The sequence below is a fragment of the Medicago truncatula genome, chromosome 4 (assembly GCF_003473485.1).
Source record: "Medicago truncatula cultivar Jemalong A17 chromosome 4, MtrunA17r5.0-ANR, whole genome shotgun sequence".
NCBI classification, from domain to species: Eukaryota; Viridiplantae; Streptophyta; class Magnoliopsida; order Fabales; family Fabaceae; genus Medicago; species Medicago truncatula.
In genome coordinates this window covers 52111022-52135708 of record NC_053045.1, presented here as the reverse complement: position 1 = coordinate 52135708, position 24687 = coordinate 52111022, and the positions used below count along the sequence as shown (strand labels likewise).

At 34.5% G+C, this 24687-nt stretch overlaps 2 protein-coding genes across 4 annotated transcripts; one reads left to right on the top strand and one right to left on the bottom strand.

Moving 5' to 3' along the window:
* Positions 1–6893: 6893 nt before the first annotated feature.
* LOC112421396 (uncharacterized) lies at positions 6894–8655 on the top strand. Of its 2 annotated transcripts, none has more exons than XM_039833016.1 (7): positions 6894–7243; positions 7380–7490; positions 7705–7788; positions 7877–7933; positions 8019–8069; positions 8313–8411; positions 8534–8655. In XM_039833016.1, the coding sequence occupies exons 1-7, from the start codon at positions 7195–7197 to the stop codon at positions 8638–8640; spliced, it is 558 nt and encodes a 185-aa protein (XP_039688950.1). In that variant the 5' UTR covers positions 6894–7194; the 3' UTR covers positions 8641–8655. The 2 variants fall into 2 exon arrangements, with proteins under 2 accessions (XP_039688950.1, XP_024638814.1); XM_024783046.2 differs by having other exon boundaries at positions 6914–7243; positions 7699–7788.
* A 10406-nt stretch (positions 8656–19061) lies between these two features.
* On the bottom strand, positions 19062–24402 carry LOC11412051 (ribosomal RNA small subunit methyltransferase G). 2 transcript variants are annotated; one of them, XM_024781266.2, is made up of 7 exons: positions 24064–24402; positions 23775–23967; positions 23076–23185; positions 22918–22996; positions 22384–22451; positions 20761–20827; positions 19062–19822 (listed from the first exon to the last, which is right to left on the bottom strand). In XM_024781266.2, the coding sequence occupies exons 1-7, from the start codon at positions 24247–24249 to the stop codon at positions 19710–19712; spliced, it is 816 nt and encodes a 271-aa protein (XP_024637034.1). In that variant the 5' UTR covers positions 24250–24402; the 3' UTR covers positions 19062–19709. The 2 variants fall into 2 exon arrangements, with proteins under 2 accessions (XP_024637034.1, XP_039689753.1); XM_039833819.1 differs by lacking the exon at positions 19062–19822 and adding an exon at positions 19833–20438.
* Between the last annotated feature and the right edge of the window lie 285 nt (positions 24403–24687).

Here is a 24687-nt window from a genome sequence, read left to right as displayed (position 1 = left end):
GTGCGAGGGAAAGAGCGATCAGCACGACGACGATCGGCAACATTGGACTCATCAGAGTGTTCATCATACTGGCGCATGGTGTTGATGTTGGTGTTGAATGAACGGGAAGCGGAAGAAGCAACGGGACATAGAGACCTAGATGTTGGGCTCGACGAGCTTAACGCAAGTGTAAATTAAAATTCCAAAATCCAAAAGAGATTGGATCTTGCAGCGCAGCGGTAGCGATAAAAAAAATGAACACCAATATTTAACGTGGAAAACCCTCTAATACCGAGGGAAAAACCACGGGACAAACTCCGAAAAATATTCCACTATATTAAAGAATATTACAATTCTCTCCACTCTCTTACACACACAAGAGATACAATATAGTGTTTCCCGTAAGACCTACTTCTATTCTAATGCTATTATTTTATAGCACCTAGAAGTTATAGAGATGATACCCACCCGGTGTATTTTTCCCACACTCTCTGGATTTACTCAACACTCTATTATTCCTCTCACACACCTCTACACACAGAAGCTTTGTGTTTTTCACTTCTGCTTCGATGCCTTCATTCCTTCAAGTACCCCTCTATTTATAGGGGAAATCAGCTGATGAAGAGTTAAATGCTATGCACTCCTTTCACACCAAAGTCATGTCCTTAATGTGTGAAAACTATATTTTATGTCATGCTTTCAAACTGCTCCACCGCAAGCTATGTGTGTTCTCTGCACAACCTATACATAGCCAAACTATTTGAAAGGAAAAACTAAGCCATGCATTTAATGTGTAGAAGAATTTGACAATTGCTTGTTGCAATTTTCCTTTTGGCTGGAACATACCCCACGTGGTGGGACCAACACTAGAGAGGAGGCCGTCGGAGAAAATTTAACGCTGACGGTGGCGGTCGAGTCGACGACGGCCAGGGATGAGAGGAGAAAATATAAACAGAATATGTGGCAATTCCTTATGGCCTGTATGTGGCAATTCCTTCCCTTTTCCGCCTCTATCGAAGTGAGTTACAAAAAGTGGATGAAGAGAGTAGGGGAAACAAACCAACCAAAATAACAACCTTAATTATTACATCGAGTTACTACCGTTCGTCACAACTAGTTAGTTTTCCCCGTATTCTCTTCTCATGTATACATTGTTAGATTAATTATTTAATTAATCATCATAATTGACAATTATCAGTTATTATAAGTTAATATTATTATATTATAAATTATGGTCTATTGTGTTAAGTACAAATTAGTTGATGAATATGTGTGATTGAGCTATTCTTTTTAAATGGACGTGGTGGGTTGAACCATTTAGCTAAGCCCAACGAGAGATCCTTGCCCTCGGCCGTTTAGCTATTTAAACGTCATCCCATCAGACGGTCAAGCATTCAGAACAGTACTCTGAAAACCTAACGCTAAACGGAACTACCTAGTTATTCCTCTCATAACTTGATGGCGGTCGTTCATGAACCTAAACATACAACAAATTACACAATTTATTAATCTTTCTTTGTTATTGATGATATGCTATAATTTGTATCTAATGATCCCTGACTAAATACTAAAACTTTTAGGCTTAATACATCCTCCGGTCCCTTAACTTATTTTATTTTCTCAGTTTGGTCCCTTATTAAGAAACGTCTCAAATTGGTCCCTTATGTATTCTTCTGTTACTTATTGTGGTCCTCTCTGTTAGTATTTTAATTTAATATCTAATATTTTTGATTTGATTTCAACTGTTTGATTACAAGTCCATCGTATACAGCACCGAACCACCAACATCTAATCTTTTTTGTTCTTCTTCATCTCCATCAACATTCATAAAAAAATAAAAAATCAGAAAAAACCAGAAAAAAAAACCCTTAAATAATCAACTTTTAAACCCAAAAGAAGAAAATCAATTTATCACCCACCTCCACCCCTTCATCTCTCTCACATCAGCAACACCATTTTTTTTTTAACAATTTCCATATTTTCTAACAACAATCTTTTTCATCTTCTAATAATCTTCTCCAAATGCAAAAACAAAATCATCAAAGTTTCAATCTCTATTAGTATCCTTGTGTGGTTTCCTCTTCTTGTTCCTTTCATAAATAACTTTCAAAATTTTCAATTCTCTATAAAATTTCATCGTATACCCATAAACATAAAAATGAAGGGAAAATAAAACCTTGTGTGGATTTTCAAATACTGAGAAAAGAACCGTCTTCTTCATTTTCGAATTTGTATACTGCAGAAAAATGAAATTGTGAGAAATAGGAATTTCGAATTCTGGGAAATTGTGAGAATTGAGAATTTTGAATTCTGAAAAATGAAATTGTTGTTGGAATTTTGAGAATTTAAATGGAGGGTTTCATTGAAGTAGAGACGAGATTTAAGGTTGTGGTAATAGAGAGTGGTGGTGGTGGTGTTGACGATGGAGGCGTCCTTGAGGAAGGAATTGAGAATGGGTATTAATAATATGGGTTATGGATTTGAGTTCAAAATCGATATCAAATTTTTTGGGAAGAGAATAGAGTGATTAGGCTTTGGGTTTTGGTGTTAAGAGAGTGAAGGACATGATGGTATGGTGATTCAGGAAGAAGCATTTTTCTAGAAGAAAAAAAAAAAGAGAAGAAAAAATGATGGCTGACATTGTTGTTTTTAATCTTTCTTTTCTTAAATTTGAGAAGATGATGAAGAATTTAATTTAATTGTTTTGAAGATGATAAACAAATTTTATATTTTTTTTTTATTTCTGGGTTTTAATTGTTGAAGATTGATGAAGGTATATGTAGATGTTATTGAAGATGATGAAGAAATGAAAGGAAAAAGGATCAAAGAGTTAAAATTAAAAATCTATTAAGATCTATGGTGGACCACCTATAATATTGTTTCACCTTAGATATTTAGGATTAAAAACTAACGGAGATGACCAAAATAATAAACGGCAGAAGAGTTGTGGAACCAAATTGAAACACTTAATAGTTAAGAGATCAAACTGAAAAAATAAAATAAGTTAAAGGACCGGGAGATATATTAAGCCAAACTTTTATCATACATTTCTAAGGGGTTGGCTCCTCTAAAATGAGTTTATCCCACTTCTAGAAATGATGAGAAACTAATTCATATGATCCATCTAGTTTATATTCATTAAGTGCTCGAGTTTTCTAACTTGTTTGAAATAATGCTCGTAATCTAGCAGATTGAAATTTGTGCCAACATTAACTCCCCTGAACTTAAATAAGATTTAGACCACAGGCTATAATTTTGTAAATTCCAAGTAAAATTTAAACAAGGAAAGAATAGTTTTTGTGTGCAGATTTACTTATCAGCAGCTAAATTGTATCAAATTGATTTTTTGGGATATTGATTTGGGGATATTGATTTTTGGTTCAGGACTAAAGTGACCATTTTACTACTTTCATTTAAGTTTATGTGACACATCATATGTCATGTCATCGTAAAACTTATGTCACATCATTGTTTAACATAATTATTTAACGTTAGGGATTAAAGTAATAACAAAAGTATAGAGTCAGGGACTTCTTTGTATTTAATCCTGAGTCAGGAACCTCTGTAACAACGAGGTGCAGAGTCGGGGGCTAAATTGACCATTTGCTCTATTTTATTTTTATTTTTAACACATTCAATAGATGATTTCTTAAAGACATTTTTCAGCATAAAGAGTTATGGCATGCTATGTGCTGCAGTAGTATTTCCTTAAAGTCCAGAATATTAAATGATCAATGTCAGCATGCTTCACTTGTCCACCAAAGCAGTGTTTTACAATTTCAACATCCGTCTCAATGATCAAATTGTGAAATTTTTGTTGCTGAACATGTTGCAAACACCGTGTCAAGGCCAGTGCTTCAGCCATCAAAGGAGATATTGCGATCGTTTCGTTTCCTTCCTTGTAGCCGCAAAAGGTCACAGGACCTACAAAGTTGCGCACACAAAACCATAACCAGTACAATATTCAAAACAATCAGCATCAGCATTAGTTTTCAGCCTATGTACAGGTAGAACTCTGGAGTAGGCACATTTTTGTTTACAACGTTGTAATCATCATTAAACTCGGAGATCTCTCTTGCAATCAAGATGGCAGTAAACTTTTCATTGTTGAACATCAATTGATTCCTAAACTTCGAAGTTTTCCAAAGGGTTATGTAGAATAGTTGAGTTGCCAATTGATCCTTTCTTGTAAGCCATTTGAGGAGCCCAGCATTGAGGGTGATATGATGTGGTTGTGAACCACAGCTGCTGAATCGCAGCACAGTGCATAAATCCAGCGGCGGAGTCAGGAAATTTATGGAGCCGGGCAAAAAATTTATCGCAAATTCACATGTGACATAATATATCAACAGTTATAAATTGAAACATTTTTTTTAATTTTAATTTTAATTAAAAAAATCGAAATAAAAGAGGTTTATCATTTTGTCAACAAAAGTACAATTTAAAATAGGATTATTAATTGAAATTGATCATGTAATATGCGTGAAGTCTGAAAATTGACCCTGTAATTAAATAACATGTATTCTGACCATGCAATTCGAGATTTTTATTATTTATAACCCTGTAATATACGCGAAGTCCAAAAAAGCAATCAAGAGATTGAATTTTTTCATGATTTGTTAGAGGCGAGTTAAGAACGTTAAAATATGGCTTTACACAAAAAATTTATAAATTTTTGACAAACGACAAATTAATTATGAATTTTTAAAGTGTCAAAAGCTCAAAAAACAAAACAATGGAAATCTCAACCTATAAATCGAATTTTGAGCTCATTATTTGCAGAGACATCTATAAAAATACATAAAAAGGATCTGTAAAGTTTCATAGCATTTCGAAGTCGTTTAAATTTATTTTGATTTTTCAACCAAAACATGCAAAATTGAAATTTTATTCCGCGTAAGCGTATACTCACAAGTCAAATTTAGTTCCGTTAGACATGACTAGAACATAATAAGAACTTTCACAATGAAATTTTGTAGTCTTTAATTATTAATTATTTAAGAAATTCATAATTATGAGAGAATAAAAATTCATAATTAATTTATCCCTGGTTGAAGAAATTTAATTTTTTTACGTAAAACTATATTTCGTGCTAAACATGTATGAAAAAAATAATGAAAAAATTCAACACGTAGGTCACATTTTTAGACTGCACGTATATTACAAGGTGGTCAAAAATAAGAAGAAATTCAAGTTACAATGCTAGAATATATGTTTTGTATTTTCAAGGGTCATTTTTCAGACATAATTTATTTACAGAGTCAATTTGACAATTAATCCATTAAAATAAGAGAGATGAACCCGTCAATAGTGTGCTAAATAAAATTCCGAGACCTATTTGCGTGAGAGAATTTTCAGATTGTCCAAAATTTTCTTTTTGTAAGTGTGTTAATTGGCTTTTGGGTTGGGTCTAATGTGCAAAAATTATCGGTTGAGCCCGGGCAGTGAAACCGCCCCCGCATAAATAGATGGTCTTGAAACTCCTCTTGAATGAGGCGGATTGGACAAAGTGTTTCCAATTTTACAACCTTTCTTTCTAGATTAATTTGGTCGGGAATATATTTATGTCTGGTATCTAAAGGAAATTCGTCACACTATTAAGTACAGTGGCTCTCCACACTTCCTTCCAAAGGTCTTGGCTTCTTCTGTAGGATGACTCGAGAGCATCTTCGCTCCTAGTGTCTCTCAGGAGAAGAGATGGTATGGGCATCAAGAGTAGTTTCCATCATGTTTCCAATGCCAACATACCATAATGAAATGGGAATGTTTCTAATTTGTTGAACTTCAAAGGGATTAAAGATGCTCTTAGCATACGATGGTTAAGCTTTTAGCATGGGAATAAAAAATGCAGAGTTGTTTAACTCATGTCTTACTCGTATGAAGATTAGAGAATTACATAGTAAACACTCTTAATAAAATAAGTCAAAGAGAATTAATATAAGTAATTAAAGGTAATACTATCATCTACACCCTCCTGTCACTAATATAAGCAAAAATTCACTTTTTAGATACATTGAATTAATGATGTGTGTAGTCTTCATTATATGTCACCGGAGGGTGTATCTACTTTTAATTCATATTCCCCATTTTAGTGATTTTACCAACTTTCTTGTGAATTCTCGTAGCTTAAGACTTCTTTTGTTGGGCATCCCAATCTCTTCTTTTGATTGTTTGTAATTCATATTCATATTTTGTTCAATACAAGTATTGTGGAAAGAATACGAGAGTCAGAGAAGAAAAAATAGGACACGTTGCAATGAATTTGTCAAGATAAATCATTGAACAAATAAGATGCCAAAAAATGGTGATTCAGGTCTCATTCCAAATCTTGAGTATAAACTGTATAGTCTGGTTATCAAATGCAAAATAAGGACATTGGTATTGCCAAAATGGAGACGTATTGGAGATAGTCAACCCCTGATCACTATTTAAAGTTCTTAGAGGATAATGTGGATGGTGAGAGTAGTGAGAACACTGATGATGGTGGCTAATGACACATTTGTGAGAATGTACTCGATAGAGATAAACTGCACTTATCTGATGATCGCATTCTTTTCAAAAAACTTTCCTCACCAACTTTCACTTCACCTCTCATGATGAACTCTTTCAAGCACTTGACACCTGACAACTTGACTGGAACTCTGCTCCTTCCTCCAGACACCTGCAAATCAGAGTGAGAGTAAAACTATTAAGAAGCAGGACTAGAAATACCGGCCACATAAAAGCATAAACACTTAATGCAGCGATAGTTATTCTTGCTAGATGTATAACATTGAAACAAATAACACCGTAAACTTATTGAGTAAAGGATTATTTTGGAAATTAAATTTTCATAGAAGCCTGCATCACTCGATTCTCTACAATCACTTCATTCATTTTTAGTGTTAATCTCAACATGACTTGTAGCACAAGATTCGATAGAATTAATATTAACACTCATGCCTGTATGCATATTTAAATGAGAGAATCAAAGAAACACCAAATTAATTCACAAGTGTAAGGAATTCAACGGATCTCTCACAATAAGTCACGAAGAAGAATGAGGGTAATATATATATATAATTAGTCCAATTTAACTACAAAGCCCGTTATCTAATTTGATACTATATATAGAAACCTAAAAACAAAAACCCTAGAGAACAACAACCAACAAAATATTCTCACGAACTCAAAATATTTGTGAGAAGCAACAACATATTCGTAGTTCAAATTCCAATGGTGAATCCGAGTCTGAGGGAGCCGAAACAGATTCTCAGTCGCAGTGGTATCATCATTGTTCTCTCTGATTGATTTCGTTTGCGTGCTTAATTTATTAATAATAATGTTCTTTCTATCATGACGATTAGTTCAATTTGTGCGTGTTTAAAATTCCTTTGGCTGATTAATGATTATTGATGCAGAAGAAGAATCTGAGGAATTTCCAAAGTCGAAGAAGAGAAAAGACGATTTCATGAGCTCTGATAAACTGGCGGAGGGACCCAAATCATCAGATTATGGCTTTGATTATGAAAGTATTACTACTCTTCTTGCTGGCATATTTCATTTTTTAATGTTTCATCACGCACAAAAAAGAAAAGAAAAATTAGAAAATGAATTCAAGGATGTTCTTTCTGATTTCATTTGTTTGAATTTAGAATGTTTCATTATGATTTTTGAATGTGTTGTTGTTGGTAATTAATGTTTGATTAATTGATTGATTGATGGATGCTAATGATGCAGTAACAGTAGAAGGAGAATATTATGTGTTCAAAGACAAGTCAAACTCCATCAAATACATGACCCCTGATGATTTCCACTATTTCTACGGAAGTATTACTACTCTTCTTTCTGACTTATTTCATTTGTTAATGTTTATAATGTTTTGGGTAATTAATATTATTATTATTGATCGATGCAGAAAAAACAAAAGAAGAACAATTTGAGGACAACTATGATGAGCGGGATGAAGAATTTGGTATTACTGTTTTTTCTGATTTAAGGATGTTTCTTCATGTGTTTAGAATGTGTCTGGTAATTGTTATTGATTGATGCATTTACAGAAAATGAAGAAGATTTTGACGACTACGACATTTCAAACTGGAAAATCAAAGGTATTATTGTTCTTTCTGATTTTATTTGACAATGTTTCATCATGATTAGTTCAATTCAACTGTGTGCATGTCTTTAATTTGAATTTTATTTGAAATGGAAACTCAAAGAGAGATTTTCGGTCGTTATTATTGTTCTTCCTGATTGATTTCATTTGCTTAATTTACTAATAATAACGTTTCTTAATTATAGTTTGTTCAATTCAATTGTGTGCGTGCTTGTCTGATTAATAATTATTGATGCAGATGAGGACCAACCAAAGCCGATAAAGACAAAATTTTCTGATGGAGATTTCATCCTCCAAGCAATGGAGGAGACCATGCTCAAACGACGTTCCCCCCGGGGTATTTTTGTTTTTTCTGATTTCATTTGTTTCAGATTTAAGATTGTTTCATTATGATTAGTTAAATTCAATTGAGTGCTTGTTTAGAATTTGAATGTGCCGCATGATTATTGATTCATGCAGGAGGAAAAGGCAAAGAATCTGAGGACATTTCAACCTTGGAGGAGCTGAGCTCTGATGTGCCGAAGTGGAAATCAGCAGATGCGAATGATGATTCTGAAGACGATTAGTTTGATGATTCTGAAGATGTTCATTTCCCACTCGTGTGATGGCAATCATCCTATAGTAGGCTAGTCGTCGTACTATGTTTCAAGAGTCGGACCTTAGTTCACTCTGTATGTTTACCTGTTATTGCTAGTATCTTGGATTTGTAACAAGTTTGGATTATTATGCCCAAATAATGCATATTATGGGTATCTTGTTCTTTCCTGTGACTTATTAGTAGGAGTGGTGATAGAGTGGCATTGTAGTTCCATGGAGAAGAAGTAACTCCATGGTGAATTTGAAGCATCTTAATTTAACTTTTGTCATGTGGGATCCTTTGGGCATCTTGAAGAAATTGAATTCAACTCTATGTCATTCTCTTCCCCTCTCCCCAACCATTTTTCTCAAACACTTGTGTGTGTGTGTGAGATCTGCATATCCATGTTGACTTATTATTTGTTCACCATTTTTATATTGATGGGCAGATTTAGGGGGAAACTAACCAATTGTAACTAACTGCTGCTGTAACCGAATGTAATAAATAGAAAACAGTGAGAATCAGGTCAGACTTGAGACAGTTGAGGGCACTCTCAAATGAGCCCTAGAGGTTGCATACTACATTCATTCCTTGAGGCAGGGCTTTGTAATAGAGAGAAATTCGACATAGCAGTAGCCAGGGAATGGGAATTTGCAGATAGGAGAATATAAGGTTCTATCGGGGAATTCATGATAATTTACTACTTCATTGCCAGAATAACACTTGGTGATTTGTGTGTTACTGCTTTTTGGTTGGTGGTGTTTGCTTCTTGTTATATCTTTTACAGCTTAGTATTGTTGTCCGTTGGTATATGTTGGCGGGTTGTTTATTGCTGCTGAGGGTCGTGATCATGAGGTATGTAACTTTTACTAGATATTTATTTTGAAGTCCCTTGATCCTTCTCTTAAGCTGATTCATGTATGACGTCCTAGGATGGGTAACTGTGCAATGTACGGGGAGATGATCGTCTGTGTAAATTATTTATACACAATTAATCGTCTTGGAACCGTTGATTCATCTTTTGCTAAAACAATTCAGCATCTAAATTATTTATACTCAGGTTAAATTTTCAATTTTTTTTAACCTTTTTGTGCATTGCATGGAATATTTAACAGTTTATAATTTTGCTGCTGTCAGCAGTTTTCAATTATGTCTGAAGCATGCTTTGGATTTAATTGTGGGTTTTGTGTTGTGTGTTGGGCTTTTTTAGAAGGCTGACTAGAAGTGGTCTGGTTCTTAGTACATGGAGGTTTGGGGGTTCATGAGTATAAGGCAAACAATTAGGTAAGGAATGGAAGATAGTAGATACTCGAACTCGAGTCATAAGGGCTGATGGGTGGGTGGATGGATCGCATAAGGTCAGCGATGTGTTTCTTCCATTATAAAGATCCCATGAACTTGTGTGGTTTAGCCTCTGTTGGGTAGAATTTCATTGGAATGATTATTTTACAGATGTCTCGCGTTAGAAGTCATTATTTCACTTTGTTGCCTATGCTAGCAGAGGAGTAGAATTTGATAGCGCAGAAAATCAGAAGCGGAAGCTTGTTCAGAAGCTAGTTCAGAAGCACTGTTCAGAAGCAGTTCAGAAGCAGTTTCTGATTCTAAGGTTTTATGTGAATTAGAGAGAATTGAGAGAGAAGAAAGTTATGATGAAATTGTAAATGATCTTTATTGATTCTACTTATGAATGTACAAGATAATGGTCTTATATACAAGTCTAAACGTTGCTTGAAGCACAAGCAATGTAACAAACTCTAACAACCTTATTTGCTAACCTCTAACAAACTTGTAACAAACTTCATAACAAACTAAAACAAACTTGTGATTAACCACTGATTGTGATTATCACTGAAACTAAACTTGAATTAAAACAAACTAACATCCTCCCTTAATTCAAGTTTCCACTTCCTTCATTCCAATCAAGCTTCTGAGCTTGATGAATCTGTCAACCTTCAATGCCTTAGTGAATATGTCTGCAAGCTGCAGCTTAGTAGAACAATGAACAATCTGAAGTGCTCCCTTGTTCACTTGCTCCCTCAGAAAATGGAACTTGGCTTCTATATGCTTGCTTCTTCCATGCAGAACTGGATTTCTTGCTAAGCTTATAGCAGATTTGTTGTCTATGAGCAATTCTATAGGTCTGCTAACCTCTATCTCCATCTCCTTGAGTATATTTTCAAGCCATATTGCCTGACATGCTGCCATACACCCTGCAATATACTCAGATTCACAGGTTGACAATGCTACAACTGGTTGCTTCTTAGCACACCATGAAATTGGAGCATTCATAAACTTGAATAGGTACCCTGAAGTGCTCTTTCTATCTTGTCTGTCTCCACACCAATCAGCATCAGAATATACCATCAGTTCCATAGAACTATCATTCAAACATTTAGGAAATAGAATACCATACTGCAGTGTTCCTTTGATGTATCTCATCACTCTTTTGGCTGCTAGCAGGTGAGAGACTCTTGGTTCACTCATGAATCTACTGATTATGCCAACTGCATATGCAATATCAGGCCTACTATTACATAGATACCTCAGTGAACCAACAATTTGCTTGAACAATGTAGGATTCACAGGTTCTTCATCTTCATTCATTACCAGTTTTACATTTGTCTCAGCTGGTGATGATGATGGATTGCAGCTCATCATATTGAACCTTTTCAATATGTCAGATGCATACTTCTTTTGATGCATCACCAATCCCTCTGCAACTTCAGTAAATTCCATGCCTAGAAAGTATGTCAATTTTCCTAAATCTGACATTTCAAACTCACCCATCATATGTGATTTGAATGCTTCTATCTCATTCATATCACTACCAGTCACTATCAAATCATCAACATAAAGACAGATGAGTAGTTGATTACCTTCACTTCCTTTCTTCACATATACACCATACTCAGACTTGCATTTAACAAATTCTTGCTTCACAAGAAAGCTGTCAATTCTCTTGTTCCAAGCTCTTGGTGCCTGTTTCAATCCATAGAGAGCTTTGTGTAATCTGTACACCATATCCTCTTTCCCTTTGATTTTGAAACCTGGTGACTGTGTCACATACACTTCTTCATCTAAAGGACCATTTAGAAAAGCAGATTTTACATCCAAATGATGCATTGGCCAGTTTCTTCCACAAGCTATAGCAACTATCAATCTCACAGTTTCCAATCTAGCAACTGGAGCATATACTTCAAAGTAATCCATACCAGCCTTCTGCATGAATCCCCTAGCCACTAATCTTGCTTTGTACTTGGCTACTTCACCATTTGGCTTCAGTTTCAATTTGAAAACCCACTTCACATCTATTGGTTTCTTACTAGCAGGCAGTTCAATCAACTTCCATGTGTTGTTTCTGTTGATTGAATTCAACTCCTCAATCATAGCATTCTTCCATACATCTTCATTCAATGCTGCTTCATAATTGATTGGTTCTGCATCTGCTAATAGTGCAAAATGAACAAATTCCCCTTCTTCATTAACTACATTATCTGGAATAACTTCATGTCCAGCTAATCTAGTTGAAGCAAATCTCTGTCTAACTGAAGTTCTTGTGACTTGATTCTCTTCAACATGCACTTCAGGTTGAACTTCAGTATCAAGTTGAACTTGTTCAACTTGATCATCATCTTCAATTATTGTGGGAATTGTGTGACTGGAACTCTTCTCTTTCTTAGTCCAATCCCATGCTTCATTTTCACAGATTTTTACATCTCTACTAATCACTATAGAGTGATTCAGAGGATGATACAATCTGTATGCACCTGTCTCATGATAGCCAACCAGTATCATAGGTTCACTCTTATCCCCCAACTTCCTTCTCTTTGCATCAGGGATATGCATATAGCACAATGAACCAAACACTCTTAAGTGTTTTGCTGACTGCTTGCATCCTAACCAAATTTCTTCAGGAATTTGATTAAGTTTCTTAGTGGGACATCTGTTTAAGATGTATGCTGCAGTTCTTACTGCTTCTCCCCAAAATGTATTAGGCATCTTCTTCATCTTTAGCATACTTCTGGTCATGTCAAGCAGGCTTCTATTCCTTCTTTCAGCCAAACCATTGTGTTGTGGAGTATAAGGAGCAGTGACTTCATGTACAATGCCATTGTCTTCACAAAACTTCTCAAACACCTTTGAGGTATACTCTCCACCACCATCAGTTCTTAAAATCTTAATGGATTTACCACTCTGTTTTTCAACTAAGATTTTAAACTTCTGGAACATATCAAATGCTTCACTTTTGGCCTTGATCAAATATAACCAGAGTTTTCTGCTAAACTCATCAACAAAACTGATGAAATATTTGTTTCCTCCTAATGAAGGAACCTCTAAAGGACCACACACATCTGAATATACAACATTAAGCAGCTCCTTTGATCTACTTGCTGAACTTGAACTGAATGCACTTCTTGGTTGCTTTCCCAACAAGCAAGTACCACAGACTGTGTTAGGTATCTCAATTTTAGGAACTCCCAGAATCATTTCTTTATCAACCAATTGATTAAGACCTCTAAAATTGAGATGACCAAATCTATAGTGCCATAACCAACTATCTTCATCTTTTACCATAGCAGATAAACAGTTCAGTTCTACAGCTTTCATATTGGTCTGAAAAGTTCTATTCTTTGCAAGAGGAGTTTTCAAAACTAACCTTTGATGATTATCAAACAACTTAAAGGTGTTGTCCTTCATAGTAACTGAGTATCCTTTCTGAATGAACTGACCTACACTCAGCAAATTGCACTGCATTCCAGGAACATAGAGAACTTCTTCAATTATTGCCACTTTCCCATTCTTTCCTTCAATAGCAATATTCCCCATTCCTTCTGCAACCAAGACTCTATGATCTGCAAGCTTCACCTTTGTATTTCTTCCAGGATCCACTTCTCTTAACCATGTCTTGTTTCCTGTCATGTGATTAGAACAACCAGTATCTAAGAACCAACTTTCTGAATTGCAGCTCTCATTACTAGTTGTTGTAACCATCATGAATAATGATTCAGAATCTGAATCATCTTGTGCAATTTTGGCTTCCTCTTCATCATTTTTTGATTGCTTTCCTTTACCAGACCAGCATTCAGAGGCATAGTGTCCAAATTTCTCACATTTGAAACACTGAATCTTCTTCTTATCAACTTTCTTCTTTTGATTAGAATTTCCTTCCTTTGAAGATTCACCTTTATCAGATCCATTGTTCTTGCCTTTAGACCAGTTTCCTCCCTTAGAGTTTTTCTTCCCTTTCTTGAAGTTCTTCCTATCATAATCATCCTTTTTGATAGTTTGAACTTGCAGGGCTTGTTGAATTGATCTTTCATTGCTTCTTTCTGAAACCATCAATTCATGAGCTTCTAATGAACTCTGCAGCTCCTCAATCTTCAATGTCTTAACATCTTTTGATTCCTGAGTTGCCATCACAATGAAATCAAACCTTGAAGATAGGGTCCTCATAATCTTTTCAACTATCTGCTGATCAGTGATAGCTTCACTACAAGCCTTCATCTGATTCACAAGATTGATGAGTTTAGAGATGTACTCAGAAATCTTCTGATCATCTTCCATTTGCATCAGCTCAAATTTCCTTCTCAGAGATTGAAGCTTAATCAACTTCACTTTATCATCACCTTCATGATACTTTGAAAGAATGTCCCATGCTTCCTTTGAACTCAGTGATTTTGAGATTCTTTCAAAGTTTCCTTCATCAAGACTTTGTTGAATCAAGAACAGAGCCTTGCAATCTTTCTTCTTCAATTCCTTGTGTGCGTTCCTTTGCACCTCAGTAGCATTCGCAGCTAATTCATGTATACCATCCTGCACAATTTCCAACAAATCTTGTGCTCCAAACAGATTCTTCATCACTGCACTCCATCTTTCCCAATTGCGTGCTTCAAGAATTGGAAGATGTGTGTTGAAACTGCTGCTACCATTCATGGTGTTTCCTTCAGCGTTTCTTTCTACAAATTGCGTGATTGAAGATCTTGATTACCCCTTAGAACGAAACCAAAGGCTCTGATACCAATTTGATAGCGCAGAAAATCAGAAGCGGAAGCTTGTTCAGAAGCTAGTTCAGAAGCACTGTTCAGAAGCAGTTCAGAAGCACTGTTCAGAAGCAGTTCAGAAGCAGTTTCTGATTCTAAGGTTTTATGTGAATTAGAGAGAATTGAGAGAGAAGAAAGTTATGATGAAATTGTAAATGATCTTTATTGATTCTACTTATGAATGTACAAGATAATGGTCTTATATACAAGTCTAAACGTTGCTTGAAGCACAAGCAATGTAACAAACTCTAACAACCTTATTTGCTAACCTCTAACAAACTTGTAACAAACTTCATAACAAACTAAAACAAACTTGTGATTAACCACTGATTGTGATTATCACTGAAACTAAACTTGAATTAAAACAAACTAACAGAATTAGCTACCGCTAAGATTTTTTGAACTACCTTTGACTGCGCATCTCTGATCTCAGATCTCATATTGGCAGATGGAAGTCAAACTGATATTTAGCTCTATTTTTTGTATAAACTTGGAATTCTTATTGACCTGTTTGGATATCAAAAGATATAATATAGGAAGGCCACTTCCTTCTCAATTCCGAGTTAATATACAATCTAATGGATTATGGATGATAAGCATTTTTTTCAACGTGTTTAGAACACCATAATGACTTCTTTATTTCTTATCCCCTTCTCTGCTACTTCATTGTTTTACTCCAAATGGACATAGTTCCATAAGTTTCCTTTTGATAACTGATCAACTTATCTTGTAATGTTTCAATGCAATCAATAAATGAGTACAGATTATCCAGTTCTTCTTCGATTAGCTGATATATTGTTACTGCTAAGTGTTAAACCCTTACAAAGAACTTTACTTATCTCAGTTGAAAAAACTCGTATGTTAATCTAAGCTATATCACTAACCTCAACGACCTTTGACTCAGAGATAGGGAGTATGCTTCCTGCATAAGAAATTAAGTTTTGAATACGGGATTTGTGATGATTGGATTTTTTTTACAAACAAATACTTCCAAGCTAATACTGCAAATTTACTGATCTCACCTTACTAATGTACTAACTATTGACACAATAAAATAGTTTTAATTTCTATTCACTACCTTGTGCATGATATAATTTCTTACATTCTAGACATTCATTGCAACGTGCCCTAGACATTAAAAATGATATTATTTGTTCAATGATTTATCTTGACAAATTCATTGCAACGTGCCCTATTTTTTCTTCCGTGACTCTCTTATTCTTTCCACAATACTTGAATTGAACAAAATATGAATATGAATTACAAACAATCAAAAGAAGAGATTGGGATGCCCAACAAAAGAAGTCTTAAGCTAAGAGAATTCACAAGAAAGTTGGTAAGATCAATAGAATGTGGAATATGAATGAAAAGTAGATACATGATAGTACTACCTTTAATTACTTATATTAATTCTTTTTGACTTACTTTATTAAGGGTGTATTTGGAAAGAGGGTTTAGGAGGGGAGGGCTTACATTCCTTTTTTAATTTAAAGACATTATAAAATGATTTTTAAAAAATTGAATTAACAGCATTATAAATGATCATGTAATACTTCGTAATTTAAAAAATAAAAGTGAGTCCTCCCCTCCCTTCCCCTCCTAAACCTTGAATCCAAACACACCCTAAGAGTATTTACTTTGTAGTTCTCTAATCTTCATACGTGTAAGACATGAGTTAAACAACTCTGCATTTTTTATTCCCATGCTAAAAGCTTAACCATCGTATGCTAAGAGCATCTTTAATCCCTTTGAAGTTCAACAAATTAGAAACATTCCCATTTCATTATGGTATGTTGGCATTGGAAACATGATGGAAACTACTCTTGATGCCCATACCATCTCTTCTCCTGAGAGACACTAGGAGCGAAGATGCTCTCGAGTCATCCTACAGAAGAAGCCAAGACCTTTGGAAGGAAGTGTGGAGAGCCACTGTACTTAATAGTGTGACGAATTTCCTTTAGATACCAGACATGAATATCTTCCCGAGTCCTGACTGAATTAATCTAGCAAGAAAGGGTGTAAAACTGGAAACACTCTGTCCAAATGTGGCTACTCCATTACTCTACCTGTACAGAGGCTGAAAATTAATGTTGGTGTTGGTTGTTTTGAATGTTGTACTGGTTATGGCTTTCTAGTGCGCAGTTATGCAGGTTCTGTGGCCTTCGCAGCTACAAGGAAGGAAGATATTACACTATCTCCTCTGATGGTTGAATCCCTAGCCTTGATATGGTGTTTGCAACGGGTTTAGATGCAAGATTTCCACAATTTGATCATTGACTCAGACGCAGAAACTTTAACACACGGCTTGGGTAGCCAGGTGAAAGCATGCTGACATTGACCATATAATTCTGGACTGTAAAGAAATACTGCAGCACATGAATTCTAGGACTTTGGTTGTAAAATGGTCCAGACCTTGCCATGAATTGCATTTGTTATGACTTATTATTTCTCTAATGAAAATCTTATTTTCATGTCAAAAAAATTAAAATAATCCTCCTATTCGAAACTTGCAAGTGAGTCTAAATTTGATTGCATTTTTTGACAATAAAACACCTGATATTATATTTGTTTATTTACGATTTTTTTTTTTTTTATTGAAACATGTCTAAGATAGTATGCTTTCTAAGAATACCATGTCAGCATTGTTTTTTAATTTTACTAATCAACAATAGATTCAGTATTATCTTACCCTTTTTGAAGGTGTACACTACCACCACCTTACTCTTGTATTTAGGTGTTTGTCTAGAGTTATATTAGTACCACCATACTATTTATTGTTTCTACCATTTTCATTTCATTGTAGGATGAGTCAACAGAAACCATATACTAGCAGCATGGTTATCAACATAAATACAATCTTAGAAGGGCATAACAGATTGACAATATTGAAGAAGGTTCCGGCCAATTCAAGTAACTATGATCATCAATTTAATCACAAATTCCCTTCCCTCAATTGTGTCAGTGCTTGATTTTTGAGCTCATATTATTGTTGTTTGTGTGTGAATAACACATGTTAGGTTGAGAGTGTATGGAAAGCATTGCACAATCACCATAGTAAGAATATTTACATATACAAGTTTGGTCTGTGCTGTTGATTTTGATATCTATCTACTACATTTTTCTTCATTTTTATTTTTCCTTCCAAGAATAAATTATTGTGCTGATTAGCTCACTAGAACAAAAAGTCTATTTGCTATCTATCGTTAAGTATATAATTAGGTTGTTGATCTTACTTGAACTTGCTATCCATTACTATTAAATATCAATGTTAAGTTTATTTATCTAACTCCTTTCACACTGATGAACTGTATCACAAAACATGCTTCAAGTAGCTCTTGGAAATCACACTTGACCAAAACAATTTTTTAAGTTCTTAGATGAAGCCTGTTGAAGAACCTCAACCTCAACGCTTATTACCAAGAAACTAGGTATGTGACCAATATCTTTAATTGTTTCACTCTTATCATTTTATTACATACAGACTTCTGGCTTCATACAAACAAATCAAGAACAACTTACTACTATAAAAGTTGGTATTGCATACCTGAGTCGCATATTGGTGATTTAAATGAATCAAATATTTGAATTATGCACTCATACATTGCCTTCTTTAAAGCCGAATATAACAGTACAGATACAATCAAAGTTAAAAAATAATAAAATAAAGCAACACAATAATGAAACTGCTACTCTGTAATAAAATTGGCAATGATAAACCATACTCCACTTAGTGAGCTACTTCAATGAAACAAACCAGCCATCAAACCAACATGACACCTTCTGCTGTTGCAATCAAACCACCAAGGCACAAACCAGAAAAGCAGCACGGAGGATCTCTTATGTTCTCTTTCTCTAATTTTTTAGCACGAGTTCCACTTTTTGTGCTTGTTGGACTCCAGCTCCACATTCTTGGTAGGAACACTGGGACATATTGTACATGCTCCCAACACATGGGATGAGAGCTCCAACTGAACTTTCATGTCCACAATTGCTCTCAGATAACTAGTTATCTCCTAATTTATTGGGTGGAATTTTCATCTTTGCCCTATCCTTCACTCAGGCTTAGGCTCTTTGCATTTTGAGCACCGATGTGATTTTGACTTTCAATATGGCTTTCAACATAGCACTTATAAATGTATCTATCTATCTATATATCGATATATAAATCTGTCTCAAACCCACATATTGACAATCACGAATGGAGAACCAACTGAAAGATATGATATGAAAGTAAACATTGGAGCATAGTTCCCTAATTATACGAGTAGTATGATTTTCTTAATTTCTCCATGAATTTCAAAGTCAATCTACTACCCTTAATAATAATAAATCACAGGAAAGAACAAGATATGCATAATCAGCCAGGGAGTTGAGACAATATCAAATTTATTGAGCAGAGTAATCTGAACTTATTGCAAATCCAAGATAATAATAACAAGTAAACAAAGATTGAAGGTCCAACTTTTAAAACATACTTCTAGGATAATTGGCATCACACATATGGCAACGGACATCTACAATTATATATCTAGTTATTTCCCTTGTCATTGTCACAAGAGATTTCTGCATTGCCTTCAGGTTCATCAATGTCTCCAAAGACTCAAAGTAAATCATAATCGTAATCACCAAAAGTCCTTTTGGTCCTATATATAAGAAAAAGTTTGCTTAACAAAAGTTGATGTATGTCGTCTAAGTTTTGAAGTAGATACATCAACTATTGTTGGCCCAACTTTTTTTTATATATAGGACAAGGCATATTGCAATGCTTTGTATGTGTGCAAGTAGAGTAGCATCACAAGATATACTATAACAAAGTCATAACTCATAGGACCCTTACTATTCAAAAAAGAACACTACAATTATAATAAATTATATCAAAAATTTGTCCTATATGAGCCGAAAATCAGGTCGATGGTGCACATCATATGGGTCCTTCTCTCAGACAATGGTTCAAAAAAAAGTGATAGGATTGGGTCAGAAGAACAGCAGAATACAGCCAATAGACTGAGCATCCATCTTACAATGGTTCTTTACTTGGTGTCCCAGGAAAACGGGGATATTTCATTGGGGTGGGACGATCCTTCAGACATATGACAGCAGTACGCTGACCATATGGGCTTTGCGATTCCACTGAACATGTAACATCAAGGTAAAATTATTTCAATAAGCTAGCTCATCCATCGACGATGAAACGATAAACAGAAATGAAACACAAACTCTTGGAATAGAAATAATCAACATAAGGGTATAGCCAGAATTAACTATTTCTAAAAATGCCAGGGAAGACAAATATAATCAAAAGTCAAACAGGTAGGGTAATCTTCTAATGTGCAGCATGCGATAGTGAAATTTAGTCATTTAGGAGTGTAAGAAATGTGTATTTACAGTTGCTAGAACTTCCTTTAATTAGGAATTAATTGTTAGTGATTTAAAAAAAAATCCAACTAGAATTTCGTTATACAATACAATGGATATAGGATTATGAGTTTCTTTACTTAAAGAAATTAAGGTATTTTGAACTTTGCCTATGAAATAAAACAGCAAATTTTAATCACTCCATTCTTCCTAACAAAAAGTTATCCTCTATCATTCAGCCTCGGTCCATTTCAAATAAAACTATCAGTAATCACTTATGTAGTATGTACCTTGATCCACAGGTACAGCTAGCCTGACTTTTACAGTTTACTGCCCTCACATTTTTTGAGTAAAAAAGAGTCATCACTCTCTAAGCTCCAGATTATTCGAACTAAGAGAATGAGGGGGAGGGGAATCAAAACCTTGAAAACTGATGTTACGGCTTAAGCTTGTCATATTAATATTCAAAAATTTATATGTTGGTTACAAGAACTATCTGACTGGGAAGTTATAAATCTCTCCACTTCACTGAAAATATATATTAAAATCCTATATTCGTAGGAACACAAATGCAAGTTTCCTGCGAATATAGGATTTTGATATTCGCAGGAACTCAAAAAATCATAGCATTTTGATTCCTTTTAGGAATAAAACAAACTTGGCACAAAACTATGTATAGCAAGAGTTAAGTTCCGGGGTCTAGAGCTGTGTACCTGAGCATACTTGCAATAATGATGCCCCCATTTTCTTGATGGCGTTTTCAGCTTTCTTAACTTCATCCTATCCGAGTTTATTATACACAAAATTAATAGATGGTTCACAATTTCAAATATGTGGGATATTTATAGAAATGCAACAAAATGATTCAGCAAGACTAGAGATGTCATGTACATTTAATGAAGTGCCACCAAATCATTAAATGATAGTGTGAAGACTTTGCGGTTTGCGATGATAGTGGTGCCAATAAAATGAAGTTTTATATTGACACGGAAGTTATTTGTCGGTGTGCTTTCATCCATGTTTTTAAAAATTGGACATGAAATTGATCCGGATGAAGCCAGTAGGCTATAATTGTGTGTGTTAGAGGTATATATTAAACAATAAACTAAATTGCATAAGAAAACAAAATAAGTCAAATTTAAATCCACTTAAAAGAACCATAATATGTCTCAAAGAATAAATAAACAATAATAAGAGGTATACATATGAGTTAAATAATAGAAAAATACGAATAAATGATAACAAATAATACTAGTAACGCAATTTTGTTTGGTCGTATTTATGTGGGTCCCCTTAATAATATCGGTCTGATTCCATATGTGGGATCCATTCCAAAAGTCGACACATGAATTCAGTCCAGTAATATATTGTTGAAAAGGGCATGTTAGAAAGTATTATGACTAACATTTTTCTTAACATGAATGCACTTCAAGATTATATATTATAAAGAATTAGAAAAGAAAATAACAAGTTAACAACTTTAAGTGGAACAATGGTAAAAAGCATAGTCCAAATGTTTCCATTGGTAAGAATCAAATCATCTGTCCTTTTTTCTCGTTTCCTTGCTTGTTCCTTTAATTGAAAATTACACCTTTGCTAGAAAACAAACAACTAAGAGAGAGCATGCTGCCCCTTAAAACTTAAAAGAGACAATACTTTTGTTCAGTTCACTTTTCAATTGAAAAAACAAGAGAGGAGACACGTGAATAAGAAAGCAGATCTGAATCCTCCTTAACAACCATGGTTCAATACTCAACAAAGAAATTGTATTTTGGTTTAATAAAGCTTTAACTAGTCATCAAACAGGTCCACTCCACTCAAATCAAGACAGTTTGCAACCAGTGCGGTGGTTCAATAACTGATTTTTAAATTACCGGTTAGAGAAGTTAAAGACTTAGACTGAACCACCCAATGAAATGGTTCACAGTTTGACCAGTCAGACTAATCCAGTCTGATCTAATTTTCATATTCTTAAATATAGTTTTTTATTCAGGGGAATAACTATCAGCCTATTCCGTTTTCTCTTTTCTAAATATACATTCCTTGCATACTATCTACAAGAATTATTAACAATTGCAATTTGTCTGTGTTTCCCGGTCTATTTACCGAACAGGAGAAGCTAGTGATTTTCTCAGTGTAAGGATTAAAACATAGAAATTCAAGTAAGATTTAAGACTAGGTATCACAGATACAAATTACCCACAATTCTTGTGGTTAAAAAAAAAGTTCTCAGACATTTCTTGTAGGAAAGCAGCCACTGAAGCATCAATAAATAGTAAATACCAGCATAAGATAAGAATCAACACTTGAAAATATATCTAGCATCTGTTACATACCTCAGGATCATGACCCTTGGCAGCAATAAACATTCCCCCAACACGAACCAACGGTAGACAATACTCAGCTGGAAAACAAATAACAAGAAGCAAACACCATAGTAAGAAAATAACCACAAGTGTTATTATGGAAGTAAAGGAGTAAATACTCAAATTAGTCCTTAGAATTGTAGGACTGTATCAATCTAGTCCCTCACATTATCGATATTCCAGATCAACATGGTACCTCGAATTTCAAGGTTTTAATCAAATGCATCCTTCTGTTGGAATTTGAAGGGACTGGAATGAAATTAAGTTGGTCATAATGTGGAAAAAAATTGAAAGTAAGTGAATAATGCCAGTGATGCATTTTAATACCACAATCAAACAGATGGACAAATTTGATTAACATTTTGCAATTTCAAGTATCATTGTGGAATCTTGAATATTGATAATATGGAGTACTATATTGATACAACCTTACAATTCCAAGGATCAAGTTAAGTATTTACTCGGAAATAAAGTATTAAATTATCAGGATGTCCCCAATAGTACCTAATACTCTCGTCTCTGCAACCGCCCTGGCTACAGCTATGTCAAATTTCTCTCTGTAGCAAAGATTCTGCCCCAAACTCTGTCCTGCGCCCATTACCATTTCAAGAAACACATTGAATAATCAAATTAAAAATTCTTATTAAAAGAAATGGATTTACCTCTGCTCTTCCTCTTACAATTTGAAGGTTGGAGGAACCGATAACACCCACAACGTGCTCCAAGAAAACGCACCGCTTGTTCATAGACTCCATCAGTGTTACATCCCAATCTATAGCATTAAGGGCCAGTTTTGATTAGTTTATCGATCTTATCAACAAACATAAGCACTTAAGAGATTTTTTAAAAGAGATTATAAAATAGCTTGTAACATGTACATAATTTGTTTTCAGCTTATTTTCATAAGCTAACAAATAGCTTATGAAAACATTTTATAGCTTATATGAAAACAGATTGACTTTATTCTATTTGGACTGGCTTATTTGAATTTATCTACTAACATAACTTTTGTGTGATCGCTTGCGAAAACTTATGAAGATAACTTATGACATTATTCACAAGCAATTTTCAGCTTATTTTCATAAGTTCTCCAACATGGTTTATGAAAACAAATTACAGGCTATACGAAAGCAATTTAACTTTATTTTATCTTCTGCTATAGAAACAGCTTATACATAAGCAAGTATCATGATAAGTGCTTGTACTAAAAGCTGCAAATAAGCTGTTTATCCAAATGTTTATATGATAAGCGCTTATGCTATATAAACAGGGCCTAAATCACACATCAAAAATGACTCCATCTAACAATAACACTTTGGTTAAGAAAGCGATTACATTACTATAAATGAAATTCACTTCACCTGGTCGAGCAATGGCCAAAACTACTCCCGGAAGACCTGCACCAGTTCCTACATCAACGAGTTTAACCTTATCAATGGATTTGCTGCTATGACTCATATAATTATCGCTCAACGGAGGCAAAATCGCGAGGGAGTCCTCAATGTGTCTTTCCATAACTTCATTCACTTCTTTAACTGCAGTTAGATTCATGCGCTGCAATTACAATTACAAAAAATGAGTGTGTTAAAGACGATTCAGCGTTATTGTTGTGGTTGTGTGTGAGAAGAGAAAAGTGAATAAATAAACTACCTTGTTCCATTGAAGAAGTGTGTCAACGTAGAGATGAATTTGGTCTTTCTGGCGAGAGGTTAGGGTTAGGAAATGGGAGAGATTGGATGTGGAATTGTTCTGACAGAGAGTAGTGTATTTCCGGGGCGTAAGGTGTTTGAAGAATGTCCACCGAGAAAACTGCAAGTTATTGAAAAGTAGTACCATTTCACTCCTACCACCGCGCGCTTTAACGTTATCCTGCTGCACTCAACTACTTTGTGTTGTGTTGCTAGCCGTTTGTAGTGGATTTTGCTTCTTTTCTTTTTTTAACTTCAAGAATTGTTCCCTCGTACCAAAATACCCCACACAACAATTAATTGCGGAGTAAACCATCAAATTGGTTAATGTGACTTTGTTAATGTTTTAAAGTAGTCTCGGTCTTTGTCAAAAAAAATTTAATTAAATCTTTCGTTCTATGAAAAGAATATATGTTTGAGAAACTTTTGACAAAGGCATAAACTATTTTGAAATATTGTCAAAAGTTTCTCAATTAGACTTATGTTTCTATGTTTTTTCACACGATGAGAGACTTAATTGATAAATTTTTGACAAAGACAGATACTATTTTGAAATATTAATAGAGTCAGAGACTAATTTGAGAAT